Source organism: Dendropsophus ebraccatus, chromosome 3, assembly GCF_027789765.1.
Source record: "Dendropsophus ebraccatus isolate aDenEbr1 chromosome 3, aDenEbr1.pat, whole genome shotgun sequence".
Taxonomy (NCBI): domain Eukaryota; kingdom Metazoa; phylum Chordata; class Amphibia; order Anura; family Hylidae; genus Dendropsophus; species Dendropsophus ebraccatus.
In genome coordinates, this window is record NC_091456.1 from 95,620,342 (window position 1) to 95,643,999 (window position 23,658).

Below are 23,658 nucleotides of genomic sequence, written 5' to 3' on the forward strand. Positions count from 1 at the left end.
TAACAACCCAAGGGACCCTGCAACAGCCCGGCAGGTCACTGACCACAGGGGATCAAGGTGTATCCGTTCCTCTAAAATAAAAGCAGGTGTGCCACCATACCTGTGTGCCCAACCGGCACTAAAGTCACAACATAACATCTTAGGGTCCGGCTACATCTTGGCCAACCACCACAGAGGTGGCGTCACACCTCACCACCTAGCAAGTGACTGGCCGTGCCTCCACCATACCACTGGTACCACCACGGCTGGAACCAGCCTGTTTGAGACATATATGTCGGGCTATCCCTGATGAAATTCCATCTGTATAACCTGGCTTCCTATGCATGTGGTAGCCATCATAGGCATACATACATTAGAGGTATCCGTCAGGGATCCTGTCCGTCACATGTAATGGCCACTACTACTACTGGTACCCTAGCCCTGAGCTGCAATGCAGTTATAGAAGCCCAAAGTGGTCATATAAGGGAGGAGAATCTTTCTCATCTACTTCTCCTTCCTCCTAGCGCAGATGCCATCATGTGTGAGGTGAAATCCTGTGCATACAAGTAGGCAGTGCCCATGGTGGTCTGCCAGGTTTTCCCATAGAACTATATGTGAGGGAGAAGTTGTAGCGGAGGGGGCACCGCGTCTCGTGCCCAGTGCCCTCCATCCCCGCTGACCAGGACTCGGTGACATCACGGGGCCGGGGATTGGTCGCCGCACGCTCCGTCCCTCCCTTCATTCAAACGTGCTGGGAATAGATAGCTCGCTGTCCTGGCAGCGGGTGAGACTGCAGGCGGCATCCCCCCAGCAGTGGCCACATTACCAGGCTGGATGTGACCGCTCTCCGCTCACTGCCTCCTTCTCCTCCCCGCTAGATCCTGCCCTGCTACACCGCATCCTGCCAATCAGACGAGGGAGCCTCACTGCACCAGCTGCCCCCTCCTCCCCCCGCCACAGAGACAGAAGACTCGGGGGCTGCCGCTCAGCTGCTTCCCCACCCTGTCATATGCATCACCCGATCTGCCGGTCTCCCCTTTATGACATTTAGTCAGGATCGCCATCACTGCCTGGATGTGCAGAAGATAAGGCCAGGAAAGGGCCCCCAAGAGCAGCATTCATTGCCCCTCTAAGAAGGGCCCTCAAGAGCATCATTCATTGCCCCTCTAAGAAGGGCTCCCAAGAGCATCATTCATTGCCCCTCTAAGAAGGGCCCCCAAGAGCATCATTCACTGGTCCTCTAAGAAGGGCCCCCAAGAACATCATTCACTGGTCCTCTAAGAAGGACCCCCAAGAGCATCATTCATTGCCCCTCTAAGAAGGACCCCCAAGAGCATCATTCATTGCCCCTCTAAGAAGGGCTCCCAAGGACCAGGGCAGCTGATGCCAGTGCCTGCCCTCTCTCCTGCATGTAAGGGTAGGTCTTCCTGGACTTCATGGTCTGGTTGCTTTACATGTTAATACCATTAATGTGCCAAGCCTCCTAGGAATTGGCATATCAGTATTCAAGAAGACTAGCATTGTAAATCTAAATTCCTATGCCAGTCATGGAGCAAGAACGGAAGATCCAAAATGTGGAGATTCCATCTTCCCTGGGTTATGTGGACCTGCTCATTCAGAGTGCTGGGCAATTCATTGGAGCCCTGAAGGAATGCAAGGACTGTGGCTGGGCATCATCATGGGACACCTTACAGGCTCATGCCCATTTCTCCTGGAAGGAGTTGTTGTGTGTTATACTTTGTGCCCTGGCATGGACTGCTCTACGCATGGCAACCACTAAGTGGATCTTCCAAGTAAGTGACATTCTGTTACCTGTGCACATTGCGCCATGCACCAGGGAGCAGTGAAGAGGGATAGAGATAGTGGCACATGTTCCATCACAGTATTCTCCTCCTAATATAGAAAGAACCACACTTCTTGCCCGTATACACCTGAATAGCTGTTCTCATGGGGAATTATCTGGCACAACCCAAAGATATACAGGAGGGTCACCTCTTAAAGGGGTTGTCTAGGTTAGACAGACTATTTTTATATAAATTATTAAAGGGGTTTTCTATCACTTTTAAATTTAAGAAAGACATGTTTACTGATCCCTGCCGCTCCTGTTCTCATGTGTCCCTGGTCTCTGCTTCCAGGTCCCTTTCAGCTTGGGACATGTGACCACATAAGCAAACCAATGGTGACCTGCTACAGCCAGTGATTGGCTGCAACAGTCACATGAAGGAGGAAGTAGAGATGTGTGGCACAGCAGATGTGGATCGGCAAGGTAAGCATGCTCTTTTTTTACAATGTTCCTTTAATAAAATGATAGCTAACCTCTTTAATTCTGAGCTAATAAAGCGAGAACTTCTGTTTAGAATGCTTCTCTTGACCAAAATGGGGAGTGGTCACAAAGAGCAGCTATGACGCTAAGATTTGTCCATACCATTGATTTGAAAGGGCACTTTGTAATTTCCAACTACCCCCCCCCCCCGTGGCGGCACTTAAAAGAAATTGAACTTTTACTGCAGTTGATGTCTGGGGGGCCCTCCGGCTGGACACTTTATGATCATCTTATTGTCAAGGAACCGTCTAACAAGTGGGGATTGTCCAAGGGGAGATTTCCTGTAAGGTGGCAATACTTGGATGGTTGTTAGCGGGACACACTATTCCTCCCAATCAGTCCTCCCAATCTCCCCTATACAAGCATGTATGCGTATGTTATAACAATGGGAAGATGGAAGTAAGTCAGTGGCAGGCACCTCTGGAAGGGGGGTATCTCCAGTAAAATCAGAAAGTAGGAAGAGTAGACTGTAAGCAGATTTTCCTAAAATCTCAGTACACCTGGTCATATACCTGGTATATTTTGCTAGGCAGACATTGGGTCTTTTCACTTCTCTTAAAGGTGTACTCTGGACATTTGATATTTTTAATATAGCTATAAAATAACAAGCATCCTATTGTTACCTAACCATGCTACCCTGGGGTCCTCCTGCAGCATCTTCGGGTCCCCCACTTAATTCTCCTGCCGCTTCTTCCAAGATGGATGTTGCTTGGCAGTGACAGCTTAATCAACCAATCACTGATTGAAGTGGCCAGTGATTGGCTGAGCGGGCCGTCACTGCTAAGACAAGTCCTTTTTGAGTGTTCAGTGGGAGCCTCGAAGATGCTGCAGGAGGACCCCAGGGTAGTGTGGGTAGGTAACAATAAAATACTTAAAGGAGTAACCTTTTAATACTTGGATATCTCATGCTTCACAATACATAATGTCTTGTGTCCATGGAAGATTCCCCATTTACTTTAAAGGAGAACTCCGTCAGAACGCGTGTGTGTGGGGGGGGGGGTCGGGGGGGGGGGGAATAATTTCTACTTACTTCCCTTGCTCCTTTCTGCCACTTTGGTCGGCCGTGTCCAGATGCTTCCTGGTCTTGAGACGGGACTTGGGACGCCCACCCAGCCAATTCAGTGCCAGTAGTGGTGTCCTGCCTCTGCCCCGGGCATTCCGAAAAAATGGGTCCTGGCTGGAGTTCTCCTTTTAATGGGTTTTCAGGAAAGAGCAGCACGGCTGACTATCATATACTGTGCGTCAGACAGGGGCAAGATGAGTTGCCCCAAAGTCCAGCATGGTAGCTGTTGGATAGACGCTCATTCATTCATAGTCTTCTATCCCCCATACGCTCCATACACACACAGTTTGCACTTTTCCACCTATTTTCAGTATTGTCATCTGTAATACATATCAAACATGTAACTCTAGCCCCTTCCCCTCAGCACAAGTGCAGAAGCAGCTGGTATTTGCGTGCTGTCTTTTGCAGCTCTTCTCTATTCCTTCACTTTTTTGTCTCTTTTCAAACTAAAAAAAAAATTCCCCCACCCACTAGTGCCTTAGGCCACCTGTCACTCATCCCGCCTCTTTTGTCAAAATCAGTGGACACCTAACAGAACAGATCATATGGGAATGTGAACAGACCCATAGACCTCATGTATGCCAGCACTAAATGGAATGGATCCGAATGAGGTTGAGTTCTGTTGGATGTAGATGGCTTCCAGATGGCTGATGTTTTTCATCATTGAGAATCCACAGCAATCTGTGTTTGTACTGGACGGCATATCTCCTGGAAGTACAAGAATATGCACCTTGGCCACCATTATGATGTCCATCAGGGTGCCATCCATGTGGCATTTGGCACTCGTCTAATAAATCTGTATATTTGAGTACAGACCTGTGATCTGATGTACAAACACTACACCACGTCCCTTTGCCTTCTACAGTCTTTGATGGTTAATAAACTACATCCCAACTCATGGATGAAACATTGAACAGCATTGTTCTGTATTGAGTCTGGTAAATCCTAACATCAGTGTTCTTCTTACTTCATGCACAGAAGCACAGCAAGGCTTTCACCTCCAGCCAAAATCACAGGGTGCGGGGATGAATTTTAAGTGGGGGGGGAGCGGAATGGTTGCAGGTGCACAACAGTCACCCATAGTAACTATAGCATCCCTCTGTGTCTCCATAGCAACCAAGTCTCACACCATGGTGGCGCATTGATTTGTAAATGACACATCCATGCCAAGCGTCTATTTGTACCAATGGATCTGTCTGCAAACAGCATTCATATAAATAATGCATTACCAGCAAAGTAGTGAATCTAGGAGCAGACTCAGTGCTGTATATAATGTCTGTATTAAAGGGGTTGTCTCATTTGGATAACTCCTGTGTGTTTAATAATTATAGCATATGAATGTGATAGACCAGGGTTCCCTGTTACTAGGCAGGGCAGAGAGACACTATACCATGTATATTATTGGTATACACTTGGCTGGGACTGATCAGTGACTGATAACTATCTCTGTATAGAGACAGAAAAGGCTGTCAGTCATTGAGTGAGACGGCCCACTGGACTCCTAAGCCCAGAATGAACAGGGATTTCAGTTAAAACATCACAAAATTGTACTGAATCTTTTCCACAGAATTATAAATTAATCCAGTCACCTCCCCTACTACTCTATAACATGATGTCAGTAGATTCTATAACATTTTCATAGCCGATTTGATTCCTAACATGCTCGTAAACAACTTAATTTACCAAAAATGACACCTTTAAACCCTTAAACACAGCTGACAGAACCATTAAATATATCTTCATAGCAAATAGAACTGTGTATTTCCAATACAGAACTGCTTAGACATAGAACTGCATAGACAAACCACCACTAGAGGAAGATAAGGACCGGACTGTTTATTAAGGCTAGGTTCTTACTGGCAAAGTGCCCCGTCTCCTGTCCTCAGTTTGGGTGTGGTTGTGCAGCTCAGTTGTATTGAAGTGCATGGAGCGGAATTGTAATACCACACACAACCTGGGGACAGGGGTGGAGCTCTTTTTGCAATTAAGTAGCTGTATTTTTCTAATCCTGGATAATCCCTTTAATCCGTGAAGGCACCAGTAAGGGGGTATAAAGAGGCCTCATGATGAATGCCGAATAATAGCCAGAGGGACCTAATATGCTAATAGCTGAAGGGACCAATCGTCTATGCCGGCTATTTAACCGTTTAAATTGCAATGTCAATTTAATGTCAGCAACATTTAAATGGCCTTGGCAAGCGTCATTGGTGGCGCAGTGGCCCGCATAGGCTCCCCATGATCTCACAGTTTTAAAGGCTGCCCAAGGCCTCTGCCAGGCCTTCCGGATGCCTTTAATTTAGCAGCCTGTAACATTTGAATGCAGAATAATAGATCAATCCAGTACATACTGTATATAGTGCATTGATCACAGTCAAATGGGGTAGATGGATGCAAGGGAGTACAGAGGAGGTGAATAAGAGAATGTGCGCTGATTTTACCTTACATTTACTCTGCTAGCGAATGGCAACTAGGCTTTTGGACATTATTTAAATATTAGCAAACTGGCTTAAATCTTAGTGCTGAAAAAGACTATGAAGATAAGAAGGGCAGTCCAGAATCCTTATGAGAAGCCCTATCTAGCAATCGGCTTATTAACACCCATTTAATAGACAGAAAGTAGCAGTGACTATGTTTAGTCTGCCTTTCTAACTTTACTAGTATAAACCTAGCTTTATTATTGAGTTCAGAGTATAACAGTATGCAGTTAGTTCCTAGGCTCCCTCTAGAGGTGTTTTACATTTATACTTATGTACAGGATTCGGCACACTGTGTCAGAAATATTGAGCTTGTGCTGTTATAGATACACAGTATTAGGACATTTCATCAGCACAGAAATTTAAACGTTCACTTTAAAAAGCAGGATTTTTTGCCAGCCAATATGTGACAGATAGAGATGAGCGAACCTCGAGCATGCTTGAGTCCATCTGAACCCGAACGTTCGGCATTTGATTAGCGGTGGCTGCTGAAGTTGGATAAAGCCCTAAGGCTATGTGGAAAACATGGATACAGCCAATGACTATATCCATGTTTTCCAGACAACCTTAGAGCTTTATCCAACTTCAGCAGTTACCGCTAATCAAATGCCGAACGATCAGGGCTCGGATGGACTCGAGCATGCTCGAGGTTCGCTCATCTCTAGTGACAGACAACCTTCAGACCTGCTAGCTTTGAGGTTTTTGTTTGAATATAGATAGTAGTAGAGAACTATCCTGGAAAACTTCTCCCAGTCTCCTAGGACTGTATCCAGCTTTTCCGAGCATCCGGCGAGGAGTGGCAGTCATTTAAATAGTAGCAGGCAGATTTCAGAGGTAACGTTATTACTGTAAATTCGCTCATCTCTAGATAGTAGAATGGAAAATTAAAAAAAAAAAAAAAACACTCAGTCTCTTTAATTTGCCTAAGATGCTTGGTAGTTGGTTAGGTCTGTGTATCTGTGCAGATCATAGTGCATAGGGAATATCTCATGTTCAAACTTACAGAAATTCATGAATTGGGTCTAATCTGCTGGCTATAGCCTTGCTGGAATGTGGCATAGGTTACCAAGACAATGGCTTAAAGGGAATGTGTCACCAGAAAATGACCTACTGTTTAAATTAAGTTTTATGTGAAAAATATTTTTAAAGAATTTTTGCAATAAATTTTTCTATTTTACTGTCTATATTTAAAAATATATCTTTTTTACCCCTAAACCTAAGCTGAGACTTCCTGTTCTGTCTGTTGTGATAAAAGTAGGCTGCTGTACATCTGTACAAAATTACAGCGACAGGTCACACATTCATCTCAAGGGGACAGGTCCTGTCTATTGTCATCTATGTCCATGAGGCTTGCAGTAAAGCATGTCACTAAATGCTGTTAAAAACAACTAAGGCCAGATGACAGCCCCAAAAATAATAATATACAAAAAATGAAATAAAAAAATCACATTAGGAAAATAGAAAGATTAGAAAAATAGAACATGTTTCAGTACCTGGATTCAATCAGTCAAAAAAAATATTCATGATGCATTCCCTTTAAGTCTGTTTTTGCTAAAAGTTTTGTAAAGCAGTGTTTTTTGTTTTTGAAAGCAGTTTTGTAAAATTGTTTTTTTTAGTGGCTTGTTTTATTAGGTCTATTAGCTGTGGAGTTACTGACTAATATAAGGAGGTCATAGACAGATTAAACGCTTAGGTCATCATGTTCTATATACAGCGCTGACGTTGACTGGAACGTGTAGCAGAAATAATTGATATTTAACAACCTAACATCCTTTACCACTTTACAGTTTCCATTTGGAATAATGGGCCATTTGTTTTCTATTCAACATACCTCAACCTTTCGTTTCACATGATAACAGTAGATTTCTCAATTATTTACATATACCAATGGTAGAGGGTTCCCACAATGTCTCTTTTAGGTTAAAAAAAAAATAAGTAAATTTTTTGATGATGACGGACGCAAATAATGTTCGTCAACATTATTTGCGGTCGTAATTTTGAAATAAGGTCTGTTGTTTTGAAAACAACGGTCTTTTTTTTTTTTGTCTAAAAATACATTGTGGGAACTTAGTCTGAACCATTAAAGTTAGAATAAATTTCCATTGTAATGTGGGAAGTGAAGAAAGCAGTAACCCATTTAATCATGCAAATTTTTTAGAGGGTCTCCTAGACAAGTATGCTGCTTTACTATTGACTAGTAACTTCCTATATATTACATAATTAACTGGTTAAAGGGAAACTAGAAAAGACACTTCAAACTGCTTACATGTCTATGTGAGATTATCCATTCCTCAAGTGCCCTGGCCATGCCCCTGTGACACTTAAATGCAGCAATAAAAAGTCTTTGTTAGGTCATTGCAGATTTGGACAACTGCAATAAAGATATGGATAATTTCACTAAATTGCATGGCTATGAAGCATTTGTTTTTATTAAAGAAACCAAGAATTCTTTTGGTTACCAAGTCAATAGACAGCTAACCCGACCCCCAGAGAGGAGATCACATGTCCTGTGACTGCAATTGAGGTGAGAAGCTCAGCGTGGTTAGAGTGGACCCAAAGTAGAGGATTTTAGACATCCAGAGTGGATAAGAATTAGAAAAAAAAAAACAACAGGGAAAAGGTGCAAGATTATACATGCATATTAGACATAGGGTGGTATTGTGAAGGGGGATTTTTTAAAATATTGTTTTTGTTACCCAAATAACCCCTTTAATTACAGAAGAAATTTGCACAAAACCAAAAATGCATAACTTTTGTAAAGAAGATCCAGTGTCACTCATTATAATCAGACAATGCTTATTAATTCAATAAAATTGGATGTGAGGCCGAGTGCCACTGGAACGTTACTTTGGAGTTGAGAACCACCTAAGGCTATCATCCATTGTCAGCTTGTGCTTGCTGATTTGAGATTTCTGATCTAAGTAGTGCTGGTGTATGATCTCTATGCACTACTAAAACAAAAAATACAGTGCAGGCAGGTGGGTGAGGGAACATTATAAAGAATTTTTTAGTTACATGTGCCAGTGGCCCTGCAGCGCTGCTCGCAGACCCCCAGCTCTCCTGCCACATCACGACCCGAATTCAGGAATGCCTTTTCAGCCATTCAGTGAATGGAGCAGGGCATCGCTGCAGTCATTAACTGGCTGAGCAGCCCCTTCCCATCAGTTCATGTTGACAATGTAACTTTGCAGAAACTGGAGCCTGGCAGCGGTCAGGGAGGTGGTGAGGCGGCGCTGTGGGGGCATTGGGGCAGGTAAGTATTCATTCTTTATTATATTCCCACACCCACCTGTCTGCACTGTATTATTTGTTTTAATAGTCCACAGAGATCATATATCAGCACTACTCCACTCTATAGGGGTCTCTTACACTGCACTGTATTTTTTTTACCAGACTTCTTTAAATGCTTTTATGAGTGATATGAGTGTCTGTCTTTCTTTTTACAAGCATAATATCTAAAAATAATAATATAAAACATCTAAAACTTTGTGTGACTAGCAAGTGCTATATTCTATGTTTATATTTTCTAGTAGTTAAATCCTAATTTTAGACCTGGGTCATTGAGCAGCAAAGGGAAACTGCTGAGGGATACAAGAGGTATGATTACCTCCAATTCCAAACATAGATACCAAACAGAAGAGCCCAGGGACTCCCTGCTTTCCACACTATCTTCGTTTAGTCACAGATATGTGGGATTTCTAATACATGTGTACATAAGGAGCCCTTTTCATACATTCAACATGCTTTCAGTGAGTTATCTGCAGTGTTCTCCACCAAGTCTTTTGGATGCTTTTAGAAACCTTATATGTGCTACTACTTTGAACTCCACAGATAAAAGGCACCTTTGCGCTTTTTTTTTAAATGTAAATTGGTTTCCTGAATGCAAAATTAAGTAACTTTCTGAAAAGGTTTTATTAAACAGCTCCTGTTTATCTGCTGCTTATAGAAATATCATATAAATACATCGGACAAATTTTCTGCTCTCTCCATGTTAGCAGAATATGGTAGTGGGTTACACACCATTTTAAAGAGTGGACAGAGGGAGAGAAATCCTGGAGGACAGCTCACAAAGGCTGGAGAGAGAAAGAGAAGAGCAGACACATAGATAACTACAGAGGCCATAGGAGAGTAACTAAGCTAAATTGTAATCTATGAAGAAAATTTTTGCACCATGAGTACAAAGCAAGATTTTTAAACGAATGGTGTTTAAAGGTATAGACATTGCATCGACAAATATATATTCCATAGCATGACCATCCATCCATTTTGAATGCATTAACAAGATTTCTACTTTCCCCAACAGCCATTTAGTAAATGGTGTCAGCTGCGGCCTAAAGAAGCACAGAAGGTCCCAGAGAGTGCATGGAAACTCCTCTTCTACAGTTGTTCGTGGTCTTATTGTTCATACCTCCTTTTCTTCACTGAGCACAATTTCTTTCATGACCCCCCTTCTACTTTCCATGGTGCGTAAGTATTGTCAGCAGCCTGATTTTCCATAACACAGGAATAAACAGTTTCAGTACAAAATGAGACAGTTTACCTATAAAATACTATATTTCCTTATATTAACAAGTGCACGCACACATTAAGTTACTAAAAGTATAAGTGTTGTTATAAGTAGCTAGATTCTCCTTTTTTCGTGAGGACCCCATGGTCCTGTGACTCCCTATTGAGTGGTCTGGTATAGTGAAGCTGTAATAAATAGACTGTATTATCTCCCTGATAACTTTCATTGTGGAATGTGACACCAATCAGTCTATGTGACTGAACACATGAACACAGGCTTGCTCACAGTAGCAGGATTTTAAGACTCCTCTTTCCTATAGAGTACAGCTGTTGAGGTCTACAGTCCGGGACATCTGCCACTTAAAAGATAGCAACCCACCAAGTTATGCCAGCAGCTGTGACTCATCCTTAATAACATTCTTGTATGAGAGCATTGTTTGAATGACTGGACAGCTGTCAGACCTGTGCTGTTGGCACAAAAGGTGTTGGGTTGGATAGTTTCAGATATCATCTGGCACTCTTAGTATTAGAGCTTGCCGGTAAGTATGCTGGGATAGGTGATTTTCTGACCTCTTACAAGCAATGGAGAGCATAAGTCATGTTTTTCTGCGTATAAACTTACAGAATGCGTAGTTATCATTTTTACTGAAATGTGTATTATATGCACTGTTGGCTTCGAGTACATGTATATGTATGTTCATATATAACAGGGAAAAGTTTTGTACGTAAATAAATCTGCCCTTGCCTAGTGCATTAAAGTATTCAGTTTTGCTGCCTATACCCTGTACATTTTGTGTACGGCCAGAGGTGCTTGACATGCATTTTCCTTAGAAGTCCATAGTGCTTCATTTTCTATTTCACTAGTTAAAGGGGTTATCTGAGCTGATGCAACACAAAAGTACCTATATGCCTTTGGGTACACACCAGATAGATGCCACCCTAGTTCTGGACTAGCTGGCCATCATGTTTCCTAACTCTCTGTAGAAGCTACTATGCTACTAGGAGGACTATAATTCCCTTTTCTCACTTACATTACCTCTATTTACAGCTGTCTGCATTGCCATCTATTACACATTGTAAAGCAGTATTTTAATACTGTTCAGATCTGCTATTGACACTAGGATCTGCTGCCCAACATGTGATATAGGATCCTTTAAGAAATGGAGAGCCAGGGAGCGATGAAGATAACAGGATGAGATGCATGAAGTCCCATACTACAGGGAGGGTGACAGGAGAGAACCACGTGTTCATAGTACAAGATGTCACACAATGAAGAGATAAACGCCAGGTGGCAGTGTCAGGCTGGGGGGCCCACAGGCAGAACTGATTCCAGGGGCCCACTCTTCAGCTATGTGCAAATGTTGCCTGATCCCCTTTTCATGGGGGTCAGAAGTGAGAAACCTTCAGGTAGAAGGTGCTAGGGGCTGTTAGGGGGAAGTAGGGAAGACAAATAGTGTAAAGGGCACTATTTACGGAGGGTAGGTGGATGGGTTGGGCCCTATTACACGGGACGATTATCGTGCGAAAAATCATTATATTGTTAGAATTTAAACAATAATCGTTCTGTGTAAGTGCTGGCAACGATCGAAAAATCGTTCGTATGTCGTTGATTAAGATCTGAACCTAAAATTATCGTTATTCGTTCGCTGTAATTCCACTTTTGTTCGCTCAAGTTCCGCATTTGGTCACTAATTGTTCAGTGTAATTGCACATTGTTCATTGTTTTGCTGGGATCAGAAGGAGTAAATGATCTTAGTAACGATGACAATAACGATCGCATTAACGATCGTAACTAACGACTATCAGTTGCAGTGCTAACTAACAGCTGCAGTGCCTCTCCCCACTCACTGAGCCCACCCTTTCCACCTGTCCCTTGTATGATGGAAAGCTAGGGCTCTCTCATACGCGGTGATTCTCAGAAGAATGTGCTGAAATCCTCATGCACTGTGCATGCCTCGGAGAGCCTGGGTGTCCATCATAGAGAGAAGGAGCAGGCAAAGCGAGTGGAGAGAAGCGGTGCAGCCTGGGGCACATCAATGGCCTGGCCACACTTTTTTGATTCTTCAGACTGAGAATAAAAAGCTATTATTGCTGCAGCCACATGCTATATACAGGCATCATTACTATAAGGGAAATAATAACATCTGTATAACACTGACAGCAGTTGCATATGCAATTTCTAGCTGACAGATTCCCTTTAAAGCGGCACTATCAGCAGGTTCGGGCCAGTGAACCTGCTGATATGAGCCAGCCACTATTTACCTCAGGGTTCTAGGGATTAAGGTCATATTCCTGTGCGGTCTGGTATAGTGGCGTTTTCGGCTAATTGCAAATATGCTAATTAGCGGTTTGAGAGCATTTGGGGCGTTCCCCATGCTCCCGGAGCAGCTGCTCGGCCGCCCTAGCCTGACTCCTCCCAGCGCGCCTACTATGCATATTCATATATTTATAGCTAGGCTGCTTGGTTCGGACTGCTTCCTGCACATGCGCCGTTACAAGCGGCCTAGCTATGCATATATGAATATGCATAGTGGGCGGGCCAGGAGGGGGCGGGCTAGGGCGACCAAGCGGGTGCTCTGGGAGCATGGGGAACGCCCCAAATGCTCTCAAACCGCTAATTAGCATATTAGCCGTTAGCCAAAAACACCACTATACTGGACCCCACAGAAATACGACTTACAGCACTGGAACCCTGGGGTAAATAGCGGCTGGCTCATATCAGCAGGTTCACTGGGCCGAACCTGCTGATAGTGCCGCTTTAAGGCTGGATTCACATCTCATTATACCAGTATGTTGTTGGTATATGTTGGAAACCTGTAAAATAGAGATGTCAAGGTATACCCCAGCATACTGGCAACAGCCCCATTCGCTTTAATGGCCCCAACATAGTCAATTAGTTACAACATATGGGCCATTTGTGACATCTTACTGCAGTTTAGCAATTAATATTCATAAGGTCTGCCATGTTTCTTTAACAATTACAGCGCAGTAACTTCTATATCATCCATCAACAGTGACAAACAGCTTCCTTTCATAGAAATAAGGCTAAGAAGGTGTGCAGCCTCTCATGTTGCTAGATTCACTGAATAGACATATGATCTTGTTTGAAGACTTGTAACAGTATATTTATGATGGATTATTGTTCCAACATCTGCTTAGTCTTCAGGGTCCCCAAAGGTAGCATTTAAATGTTCTTTGAAGGTACTGTGTCCAAACTCTTTCTAACTCTAATGTAATTGTGGGGTTTAGTAAATGCATTCTATACTTATTGTACCCTATTTATCTATATGGACATTAAATAAGAGGTTCAAAAGTAGCCGCTGTATAATGGGGCCTCATAACACTCCTCCAGTAGCAAATGGTGATAGAGAAGAAGGATTGGGCAGTTGTATCTCAGCATGCTAAATCATTTTGCTCTTAGGATACCTAGTAGAGGTATTAGGCAACAGCTTTAATCCCCTCTCCCTATTCCGTAACAAGTATGTAGGTGTATAGGAGAGAACAGTTGTTTGAATGATTGTTGATAGTTATGTCATCTAAATAGGTTCTATGTGTTATCTAGTAGTCTGCTCATTCATTATGTTCCCACAGTAAATTACAAATTACTGGCTGATAAGAATTTCTATGACATTGTTTTGTTTTCTCTTTGGTGGAGTTTAGGTTGGAAGTCAGGAGTGGCCATCCCCAAAGAAATTGCACTTGTATATCTCATCCAAGGCAGTTTCTATGCACATTCTACGTATGCCACTTTGTATATGGATGCATGGAGAAAAGACTCCATTGTAATGATAATACATCATGTGGTCACTTTCACTCTAATTTCTTTTTCATATGCTTTCCGGTGAGTCCAATGTCATATTGAGATTTCATATGTGCATTTGGTTAAAAATACATAAATCAAAACTCTGCACATGATGTATGAGCCTATGCATATGTGTTTATTTGCCTGACCGTTGATGTACAGTAATTGGTCCACTTTTAGGCTATGTTCCCACACAGTATTTTTGATCAGTATTTTGGTCAGTAATTTGCAACCAAAACCAGAAGTGGATTCAAAACACAGAAAGGCTATGTTCACACACTGTTGAAATTGAGTGGATGGATGCCATTTAATGGCAAATAACGTTTTAAAATAAAGGTAATTATTTGGCATTAAATGACGTCCATCCAATCAATTTCCACAGTGTGTGAACATAGCCCTTTTGTGTTTTCAATCCGCTCCTGGTTTTGGTTGCAAAATACTAACCAAAATATTGAGCAAAAATACTATGTGGAAACAAAGTCTAAGGGTATGTTCACAGACATTGTTTAATGCTACATACGGCCAAAATTAATGATCATAATTAAAGGAGAATTTCAACGAAAATTTTTATTTAAGTATTGAATGACCCCTAAAAGTAATACATAAATATACACTTATTACAGGAAATGCACATAAACTGCTTTTTTCCCCGACACTTACTACTGCATGATGACTTCACTTCCTGGATAAAATGGTGATGTCACGACCCGACTCCCAGAGCTGTGCGGGCTGTGGCTGCTGGAGAGGATGATAGCAGGGGGACACTGAGGGACACAGGGCACTGGAGGGACACTGAGCATCCCTCTGCCATCATCCTCTCCAGCAGCCACAGCCCGCACAGCTCTGGGAGTCATGACATCACCATTTTATCCAGGAAGTGAAGCCTTGATGCAGTAGTAAGCACAGGGAAAAAGGCACTTTATGTACATTTCCCATTATAAGTGTATATTGTATAACTTTTGGGGGCAATACAATACTTTAATAAAAATTTTCACCGGACTTCTCCTTTAATTCCGGCCGCAGGTAGCAGTAAACAGTGGCCATTTGTACAGCAGGTAAACGTAGTCATATGGTCATGTTACTGATAATATAACAGGACAATTATGAAGTCACAAACAGACTATACAGCTGTACAGGATAAGCCACATCAGCTGTACACATTCTATAATGTTATATATCCCAGTGGTGCATCAGCTACCTACAAGTAGCAAAATATAAACCTATTCATTTCTTGCAACCTCCTCCTCCTTGTGACTTCATAATCTGTATTCCTTTAAAATGACGTGGTCATGTAAATCTCTCATGGCAAAACAAAACAGAAACATATAGTACTGTAAAGTAGGCCATTTAAGATGACCCTGTTCTATATTCATTGTCAACATGTTATAGCACACTTGGTTTTAACTGGTTCCACTGGTGCTTTTCTATATGAGCTCAGGAACATAAGCTCAGCAAAGTAAATGGCTAGTCTAGAAGTAGAGGTTTTTGATGGGTCAGATCCATGGCTTCCTATGCCTGTGTGCAATAATTCTTATGACAGACTTTTCTGATCCCTTATTTCTTTATTTCAGATATCACAACATTGGAATTCTAGTACTTTTCCTTCATGATTTTAATGATATTTTGCTGGAATTCACTAAACTCAACATTTACTTCAAAACACGAGGTGGAACATACCACAGAATCAATGGCATTATTACAGATATTGGATCCATTCTGTTTAGTGTGAGCTGGTACGTATTTACTGATATGTAATTGACCCCATACAGTGGCTGTGTGCATAGACCCCTTCTCATTGCATACCTCAGTTTGTGCTGCTCTATATCACTTTGTGTGCATAGACCTCTACAACTTATCTTTCTTTTCCCCCAGGTTCTGGTTCCGGCTCTACTGGTTTCCTATAAAAGTTCTTTATGTCACATGCAGTTCCAGTCTTGAATCTAATCCAAATATCCCATTTTATTTCTTCTTCAACGTACTTCTATTCTTATTGACACTAATGAATATTTATTGGTTTTTGGTGAGTATTTAGTAGTTAATATGACATCCCCACCATAAACTATATTTTCAAAGATATAGTAGACAGAGGTATAAAGATGACAGTCCAATTACTGTAAGGGCCCATTCACACTGAGCCAAAGTGACAGAATTTCCAGCAGAGTCTGCGCCGTGGACACCACTTGAAAATACATCCGTCACATTATTTAAATGGGATGTCTTGTGCGCCTCCTCTCTGCCCAAAGAATTGACGTGAATTCTTTGGGCAAAGAGTGGGGGCAAGCATGACTTCTCATTGAAACAATGTGACAGGCGGAATTTCAAGCAGCATCCGTGGCGCAGGCTCTGATCTTTACTGCCGCTGAATTCGGATGCGGGTGCATCCGTGTGCGCTCGCATCCCAATTCCCCGCTGCACACAATGGAGCTTGTGGCTGGAGCTGCACACTCCATTGTGTGAACTGACAGGTTTTCTACGGCTGACATGTCAGTTTCTTGCATCGCTGCTAGGGATCCCGGCCGGTGTGTGTACTATGTGTATACAGTCCGGCCGGGATTCCTTAGAAGGCAGCACTATGTGAGTTCCCTAGTAATGACGGCCGCTGTTACAACGGCCATGATTATTACAAGATTTACATAGTGTGAACAAAGCCTAAAAGTATTTCTTTAGGAACACAGTGATAAGACTGGACTACATTAACAACTTATAAGACCATGCTTAGCCTTGTGTCTCACACAGCCACTATTGGTTTTGATGTAATTTTTAAACTAAAACCAGAAGTGCATCCAGCAAGAAGAAGTAGTGTAGCTATTTCCTTTATATTTCCCATTTCTTTAGCTTTGGCTGCAAAGAAATAAATAAATAAGCTGCAATGTTAAAAAAGAAAAAAATGAAACTTTTTCAAGTTCAAACAGTTTGTGCTGAAAAATTAGAAACTCAATAGAGATGAGCGAACCTGGAGCATGCTCGAGTCGACCCGAACCTGAACTTTCGGCATTTGATTAGTGGTGGCTGCTGAAGTTGGATAAAGCCCTAAGGCTATGTGGAAATCATGGATATAGTCATTGGCTGTATCCATGTTTTCCAGACAACCTTAGAGCTTTATCCAAGTTCAGCAGCCCCAGCAAATCAAATACTGAACGTTCGGGTTCAGATGGACTCGAACACAAACCCGGTTCGCTCATCTCTAAAACTCAACCAAAATACCCAACAAAATTTAATTACCTGGATTTTTCAAACTAAAGTTGCCATTTTTGTGCAAAAGTGGTGCACAAGTACGCACTTCACTTTAAGGCTATTATTATTTACGGCTGTCATTTTAACCCCTTAAGGACCCATGCCGTATCGGTACGTCATAGGAGCCTGTCACTTAAGGTTCCCATGACATATCAGTATGCCAGAAGGCCTGGGGGCTCTATAAAGGGAGCTCAGGAGCTGAGCTCGCTTTATAGAGAATGAGGACTGGCTGCCATCAGTAAACAGAGACAATAAGTGGGCACCAAAAATATATCAACCAATTAAAATAATATTTGTACACTTGAAACAAAAAATGTGCAAAATCATATAAAGTGCATGATGTCATCTCTAAAGTGCCATACTATTTAAATATGTGCAAAACACAAATTATGATGCAGCAAGGAAAAACAGGTGTCACCCCATGTAGGGTAAATACCACAGAGTCAGGTCCCCCAACCTCACATGTTCCGTCACTCAAGGTGACTACATTAGGAGTGAGTGACTGGCTGCCATCAGCAGCTGGGTCCTCACTGTTAATGACGAGTCTGACACAGGCAGGCTTTATGTTAAGATCATCGATAACACTGATAAATCCATTGCAATTGCATAGCATTGAACAGTGTTTGCAATCTAGTGATTGCATGTAATAGTCCCCTAGAGGGACTAAAAAAGTAAATAAAAAAAAGTTTTGAAAAATAGGACATAGCCCATCACAAATAAAAATTTAAATTACCTCCTAAATTTATTGTCTGATCTATCAAAATAAAACAATAGTGTTCCTGTACAGTGAATGACGTAAACGAAAAAAAAAGATTGATTTTTTGTTACAGTATATAGCAGAAAAAAATAAATAAAGAATGATCAAAACGCCCCATCTACACAAATATGGTACCAATAAAAAATAAAAGATTGTGGTGCAAAAATAAGACCACAAACAGCCCTGTAGGTTGAAAAATAAAAGCGCTATGTCTCTTAGAAGAGGAGCATGATCTGTGACCTTTGAATAAGTCATTCCATGGGGACGGGAGTTTGGCCTGTTGTCTTCTCTATCTACTCTAATGCTGTACAGATTACCTTCTAGCAGCCATCTCTTTATCATCACATAAAGGACAGGAAGTCTCAGTTTAATTTTAATAAAGAAAAAAAGTTTCCCAGCACTCACCGATACGCTAATATAGAAGTCTTAGAAGTTTATTCATGTAAAAACTATGTACAGGCATCAGTGCTGCAATCCCAACATTGTGGGACTGATGCTTGTACATTGTTTCTACTTGTCAATTAAAAGACTACCATATCCACATATCTGTGATTGTCGGGAAATTTTTTTCTTTATTGGTAATTCTACTTCCATGTACACCGCCTGGAGAGTCAATCTTCTATGCAACTTCTCAGCTTAGTTGTAGGCATAATGGTGAGAATGAAAACAGTAAGATTTCAGGTTTATTCTAAAATATACAGTAGTTAGTTGAATGAAAAAAATCTAAATTTGCAACTTTGAGAGCATTGCGCAGAAAATTGTGACTTTTTTAAACTGGTTTTCTGGTAAATGCATTGATAAATTCCTCCCAAAGTACCAGTGACAACACATTTACAATCCCTTAGACCAGTAAAACTCTCTGGGACTGCAAATACTGGTAACAATACTGTGATTCATGGTGAAGGGTTTTTTATGTACTTCCTACAGTACGTGAACAATGCTCTTCCTGTAGTGTGGCTACAAGCATTGAATTCTGAATTTGCTATGTAGCCTTAGAGTAGTGGACAGACTTTCTGTGCTGTATGATGAATACTTTCACTTTCCTCCCATGCTTCTAGGCCGATTTTCCAGTCTGGTACACATTTATTCTTGTAGTTACAAATGAATACTAAGTAGCACCTACATAAATACAGCTGTGTTGTATATTTATAAATTAGATTTTTACAGCAATAATGAAGCATTCATGCAGTATGTTATATGCATCTTATTGCATAATAGAAGGGTTAGAATATTGTATGTAAGGGACATTATGCTAAAAATCTATTGAGGGCCCCAATCTCACCTCTATGTTTTAAACCCCAACTTAAATGCAACCCCAAATAATAGAAGTGGCTTATTTTTTGTGACACTAATTGTACTTTTCAAAGGCACACAAATTTTTTGGAGGTAAAATTGACGTTATCTATGTTCCCCAAGGCTGAAAAGTATGACAGATCAGCTTCCCACGATCACAGGTCGAATGTCAGTCCTCTCTTTATTCCCTTAGGGACACCATGGGTCCTTTAAGACTTAACCATGTCAGAGAAGGATGGTGTTGAAAAAAAAAAGTCTATCGCACAGACAGAGAGTCAAGTGGGGAAAGTGGCGGAATCCGCAGGATGTTATCTGCCAGAATTTCATAGTGTAAACAAACCATATTGGAGAACACAAGTGACAGGCAATGAAACAGCAGCCAGTCACAGGTTTCCGCAGCTGCTGCAGGAGATGGTGAATAAATGTCCTGCAGCAGATCTGTCTGTGGCTGCTGCTTCATTGCCTGTCACTTGTCTTCTCCCATAACTGCACACAACTGTCTCTCCCCTTGCCGGCCAGAAGCACCTGCGGCCTGTAAGGGTCCATTTACACAGAAAGATTATCTGACAGATTATCTGACAAAGATTTGAAGCCAAAGCCAGGAATAGATTTGAAAAGAGGAGAAATCTCAGACTTTCCTTTATGACCCGTTCTCTGTTTATAGTCTGTTTCTGGCTTTGGCTTCAAATCTTTGGTAGATAATCTGTCAGATAATCTTTCTGTGTAAATGGACCCTAAGAAAAGGTATGTATGCTTTATAACATGCACCAAGTTTTTTCCCCACTTTGGGGAGGGGAAATTGCATCTTATAAAGCAAAAAATATGGTATATGTGATTATAAATACCCACTGCAGTAAGCAGTTGTGGCCTGTAGGTAGATGTGGTGGAGAATCACTAAGCAGAGGAGAGAAGCCAATAAAGAAACATAGCCCCCTGTGCCATACCTTTCCACCGGAGGATGGCACAGAAGTCTGAATGGTTGTAGATGTAACAGCTGAGATGTGATTGGTTTTTATGGGCAACATAAGAAAACTTGCTAAATTTCATATGGTTGTGTGCATCTTAGACCAGATTATACAGCCTGCTAGAATAAATGTTGCTAATATTTATGTTTTTCTCTCAGTACATTGTTATGTTTGTAGTGAAAGTGCTAACCGGCCAGGTTAAAGAGGTTGATGATGTCCGAGAATATGATATCTGTGAAGATCAGAAAATAGGCGTCCAGGATCACAGCAAAACATCCACAAGGCACAAGGAGACCGTGAATAACAAGTAAGAACAAATAGCTTTTACCATTTTGTGGCATATCTTGTCATGAATTGATTGTCATGTATCACATTGTGCATCTTATGTCGAGAATACAACATAATGTGCTACGCATTATCACTGGGATGTCCATTCTTTATATATATATATATATATATATATATATATATATATATATATATACAGTGCATGAATACACCAACTATCAGTGTGATAATGGCACAGTGGTTAGGCTTTAAACAGGACTATCTCAATTAGCAGAAGGGTCCATACGTGTAAACTGCAAAAAAGTTTTTTTTATCCTACTTCCCGCCCAGTTTTATAGGAGATACCCTAAGGGCCCTATTACATCAAATGATTACCGGCCGTATTTGGAATCTCCTATTAAGGTTGGCAGATTTAACATTTAATATACCTATAATTTCTAGTCATTAGACTTGTATGTTATAGCTTCCTTTTATGGAAGTAGATGGCCTAGGCACAAGTGTGCCAATATATAGTACATGCAAACCTTTCTGTGCACCCATGTTTGGACTGGGGCTGGGTTGGGTTTTATTGGTGTATTTATCCCATTTCTTTTAGCCAAAAAAGTTGAAGTGTAAAAACTTTTTATGTCTTACTTCAATGAGTTGGATTAAGGCTATATTCCCACAGTATTTTTGCTCAGTATTTTGGTCAGTATTTTGCAACCAAAACCAGGACTGTTAAAATTTAGTGGATGGCCACGATTTAATGGCAAATACCTGTTTTGAAATAATGGCTGCTATTTGCCATTAAATGACAGCCATCCACTCAATTTCAACAGTGTGTGAACATAGCCTTTCTGTGTTTCAATCCACTGCTGGTTTTGGTTGCAAAATACTGTGTGTGAACATAGCCTAAAAACGTATGTTCCGCATGCATCACGACTACTCTGTGTAAATCAGTTTGTTTTCAATGTAGGTTGCATATTTGTTTTTCTGATATCTACCCAATGGATATGGAATCAGTGTCTGGGACCCCTGTGATTCATTGTCTGTGGGAGTCCCAAAGATACCTGAGTAAATCGCTTGGCTATCTTTGGTACCGCCTACCGCCATAGACAGGGAATTGAGCCGTAGTCAAGTATTGTACATTTCCACTCCCAATCAGATGGATCCTTGGGAGTCCCGTTCACAAAATCACAGGAAGTCCCAGTGGTCTGACCCCTCATGATTAAACATTTTTCCCTTATTCTGTGGATAGGGCATACTGTAAGTGTTCATGGTGGCAAAACCCCTTTAGGGTATCAGTAGGTTCACACCTACTGTATATGCTGTGGAGATAATGCTGTGTAAATCGTCATAAATAAATATCTCAACACAGTGTTGGTCTGCAGTGTACAGTAGGTGTGAATACACCCTTAGGGTAGCTTTATCCAACCTGGGGGTTATCCAATTTGGGGGGTTAAAGGAGTTATCCAGCGCTACAAAAACATAGCCACTTGCTTCCAGAGACAACACAACTCTTGTCTTCAGGTCAGGTGTGGTTTGCAATTAAGCTCCATTCACTTCAATGGAACTAAGTGGCAAACCCCACCCAAACTGGAGACAAGAGCGGTGCTGCACTGGATAACCCCTTTAAGACCTTTAGGGCTCAGTTTAGCTCACTCGCTCCTCAAGTGGTCTTCTCACAGATAGAGGAACTCTGGGGTTTGTGCTGTCGGCACTGCAGCATTTTTTGTATTTTTATTAAATTTTGTACTGTTTAAAATTGAAAATATAAATAAAGACTTTAAAAAATAGTTGGTTGGGAAGGTTGATGTGCATTAAAAACTATGTTCCTTATAACATGCAATGTTATCTTCAATTCCATCTGGTAAATTCTTGCTGACTTTAGTGTAGTATTTTTACAGGTTTATGAAAAATTTGTCTTTCATTTTACATACTGTATTAACAAACTATTTTAATGTCTTTTATCTAGGCAATACACATCAAACGGATATGTAAAGAAGAGAGTGTAACAGTGGTGCAGACAGTCCCATGTACTGTAGTCATTTTCCATCCAGCAAAGATTATCCAGCCTTGTATTGTCAGGAACTGATTTTTTTTTATTTAACTACTGTATTGTCAGAGCCTCAACATAATTCACCTCAGAACCTCAAGTATTAAACATATACTTAATCATCAACCTTTAATTGTTTTAAGGTACAGTTGATGCAGAATTTAACAATGTGCGAGAATTTCTTAAATATAACAAAAACTAATAGATCAAGAGTGCTTTGCGTTTTTTACCCTTGACTGACATTGTTAATGTATATTAAACAAAGGGTCTGACAGAGTGGGATAAAGTCTGTTCATAAACAGACTTGCATGCTGTACGTCCCTATAAAATGGATTAAAGTGAACTACAAATGAATACTAAAATGCCAAGCATAGAGATTATGAGCTGTAGTACTTAAAAAGGCAATGATAAAACTCTTTAGTAGATTAAAGAGCAAGAAAAAGGAAAATAAGGGATAGGCGAAGGGGCGGGGTTGTGCAGGAGAAGGAAATAGAGAGAAGAAGAACAAAAAAACAAGGAGGGGAGGAGAAGGGATTGTGGAGGAACCAGGACATGATCTCCCTACTCCTGCACTGTTCCTTAGTTGTTTATATTTTAAATAGTAGCCCCCCGCCAGATTACTAGTGCAGTTATATCCAGTGACTCACAGGGAATCTTCTCTATCTGGCGCAGCCATCACGTAGACTACTCCAGTCCATGAACAATCTACAATGAACTCCAGTCCATGAACAATCTCTTACACAAGACGATTATCGTTTGAAAAATCAGTATATCGTTCTAATTTAAACGATAATCGTTCTGTGTAATTGCAGGCAACGATCGAAAATTCGTTCGTATGTCGTTGATTTAGATCTGAACCTAAAATTATCGTTATTATTCGCTAATCGTTCGCTATAATCCCGCATTCATTTGCTCAAGTTCCGCGTTTTTTTCCACTAA

At 41.2% G+C, this 23,658-nt stretch overlaps 1 protein-coding gene across 2 annotated transcripts; it reads left to right on the forward strand.

Moving 5' to 3' along the window:
* The first annotated feature begins 800 nt into the window (after positions 1 to 800).
* Positions 801 to 22,889, forward strand: CERS1 (ceramide synthase 1). Of its 2 annotated transcripts, none has more exons than XM_069964416.1 (7): positions 801 to 1,772; positions 10,143 to 10,302; positions 14,006 to 14,186; positions 15,719 to 15,880; positions 16,020 to 16,167; positions 20,555 to 20,703; positions 22,639 to 22,889. In XM_069964416.1, the coding sequence occupies exons 1-7, from the start codon at positions 1,518 to 1,520 to the stop codon at positions 22,676 to 22,678; spliced, it is 1,095 nt and encodes a 364-aa protein (XP_069820517.1). In that variant the 5' UTR covers positions 801 to 1,517; the 3' UTR covers positions 22,679 to 22,889. The 2 variants fall into 2 exon arrangements, with proteins under 2 accessions (XP_069820517.1, XP_069820518.1); XM_069964417.1 differs by lacking the exon at positions 801 to 1,772 and adding an exon at positions 2,173 to 2,245.
* The last annotated feature ends 769 nt before the right edge of the window (positions 22,890 to 23,658 follow it).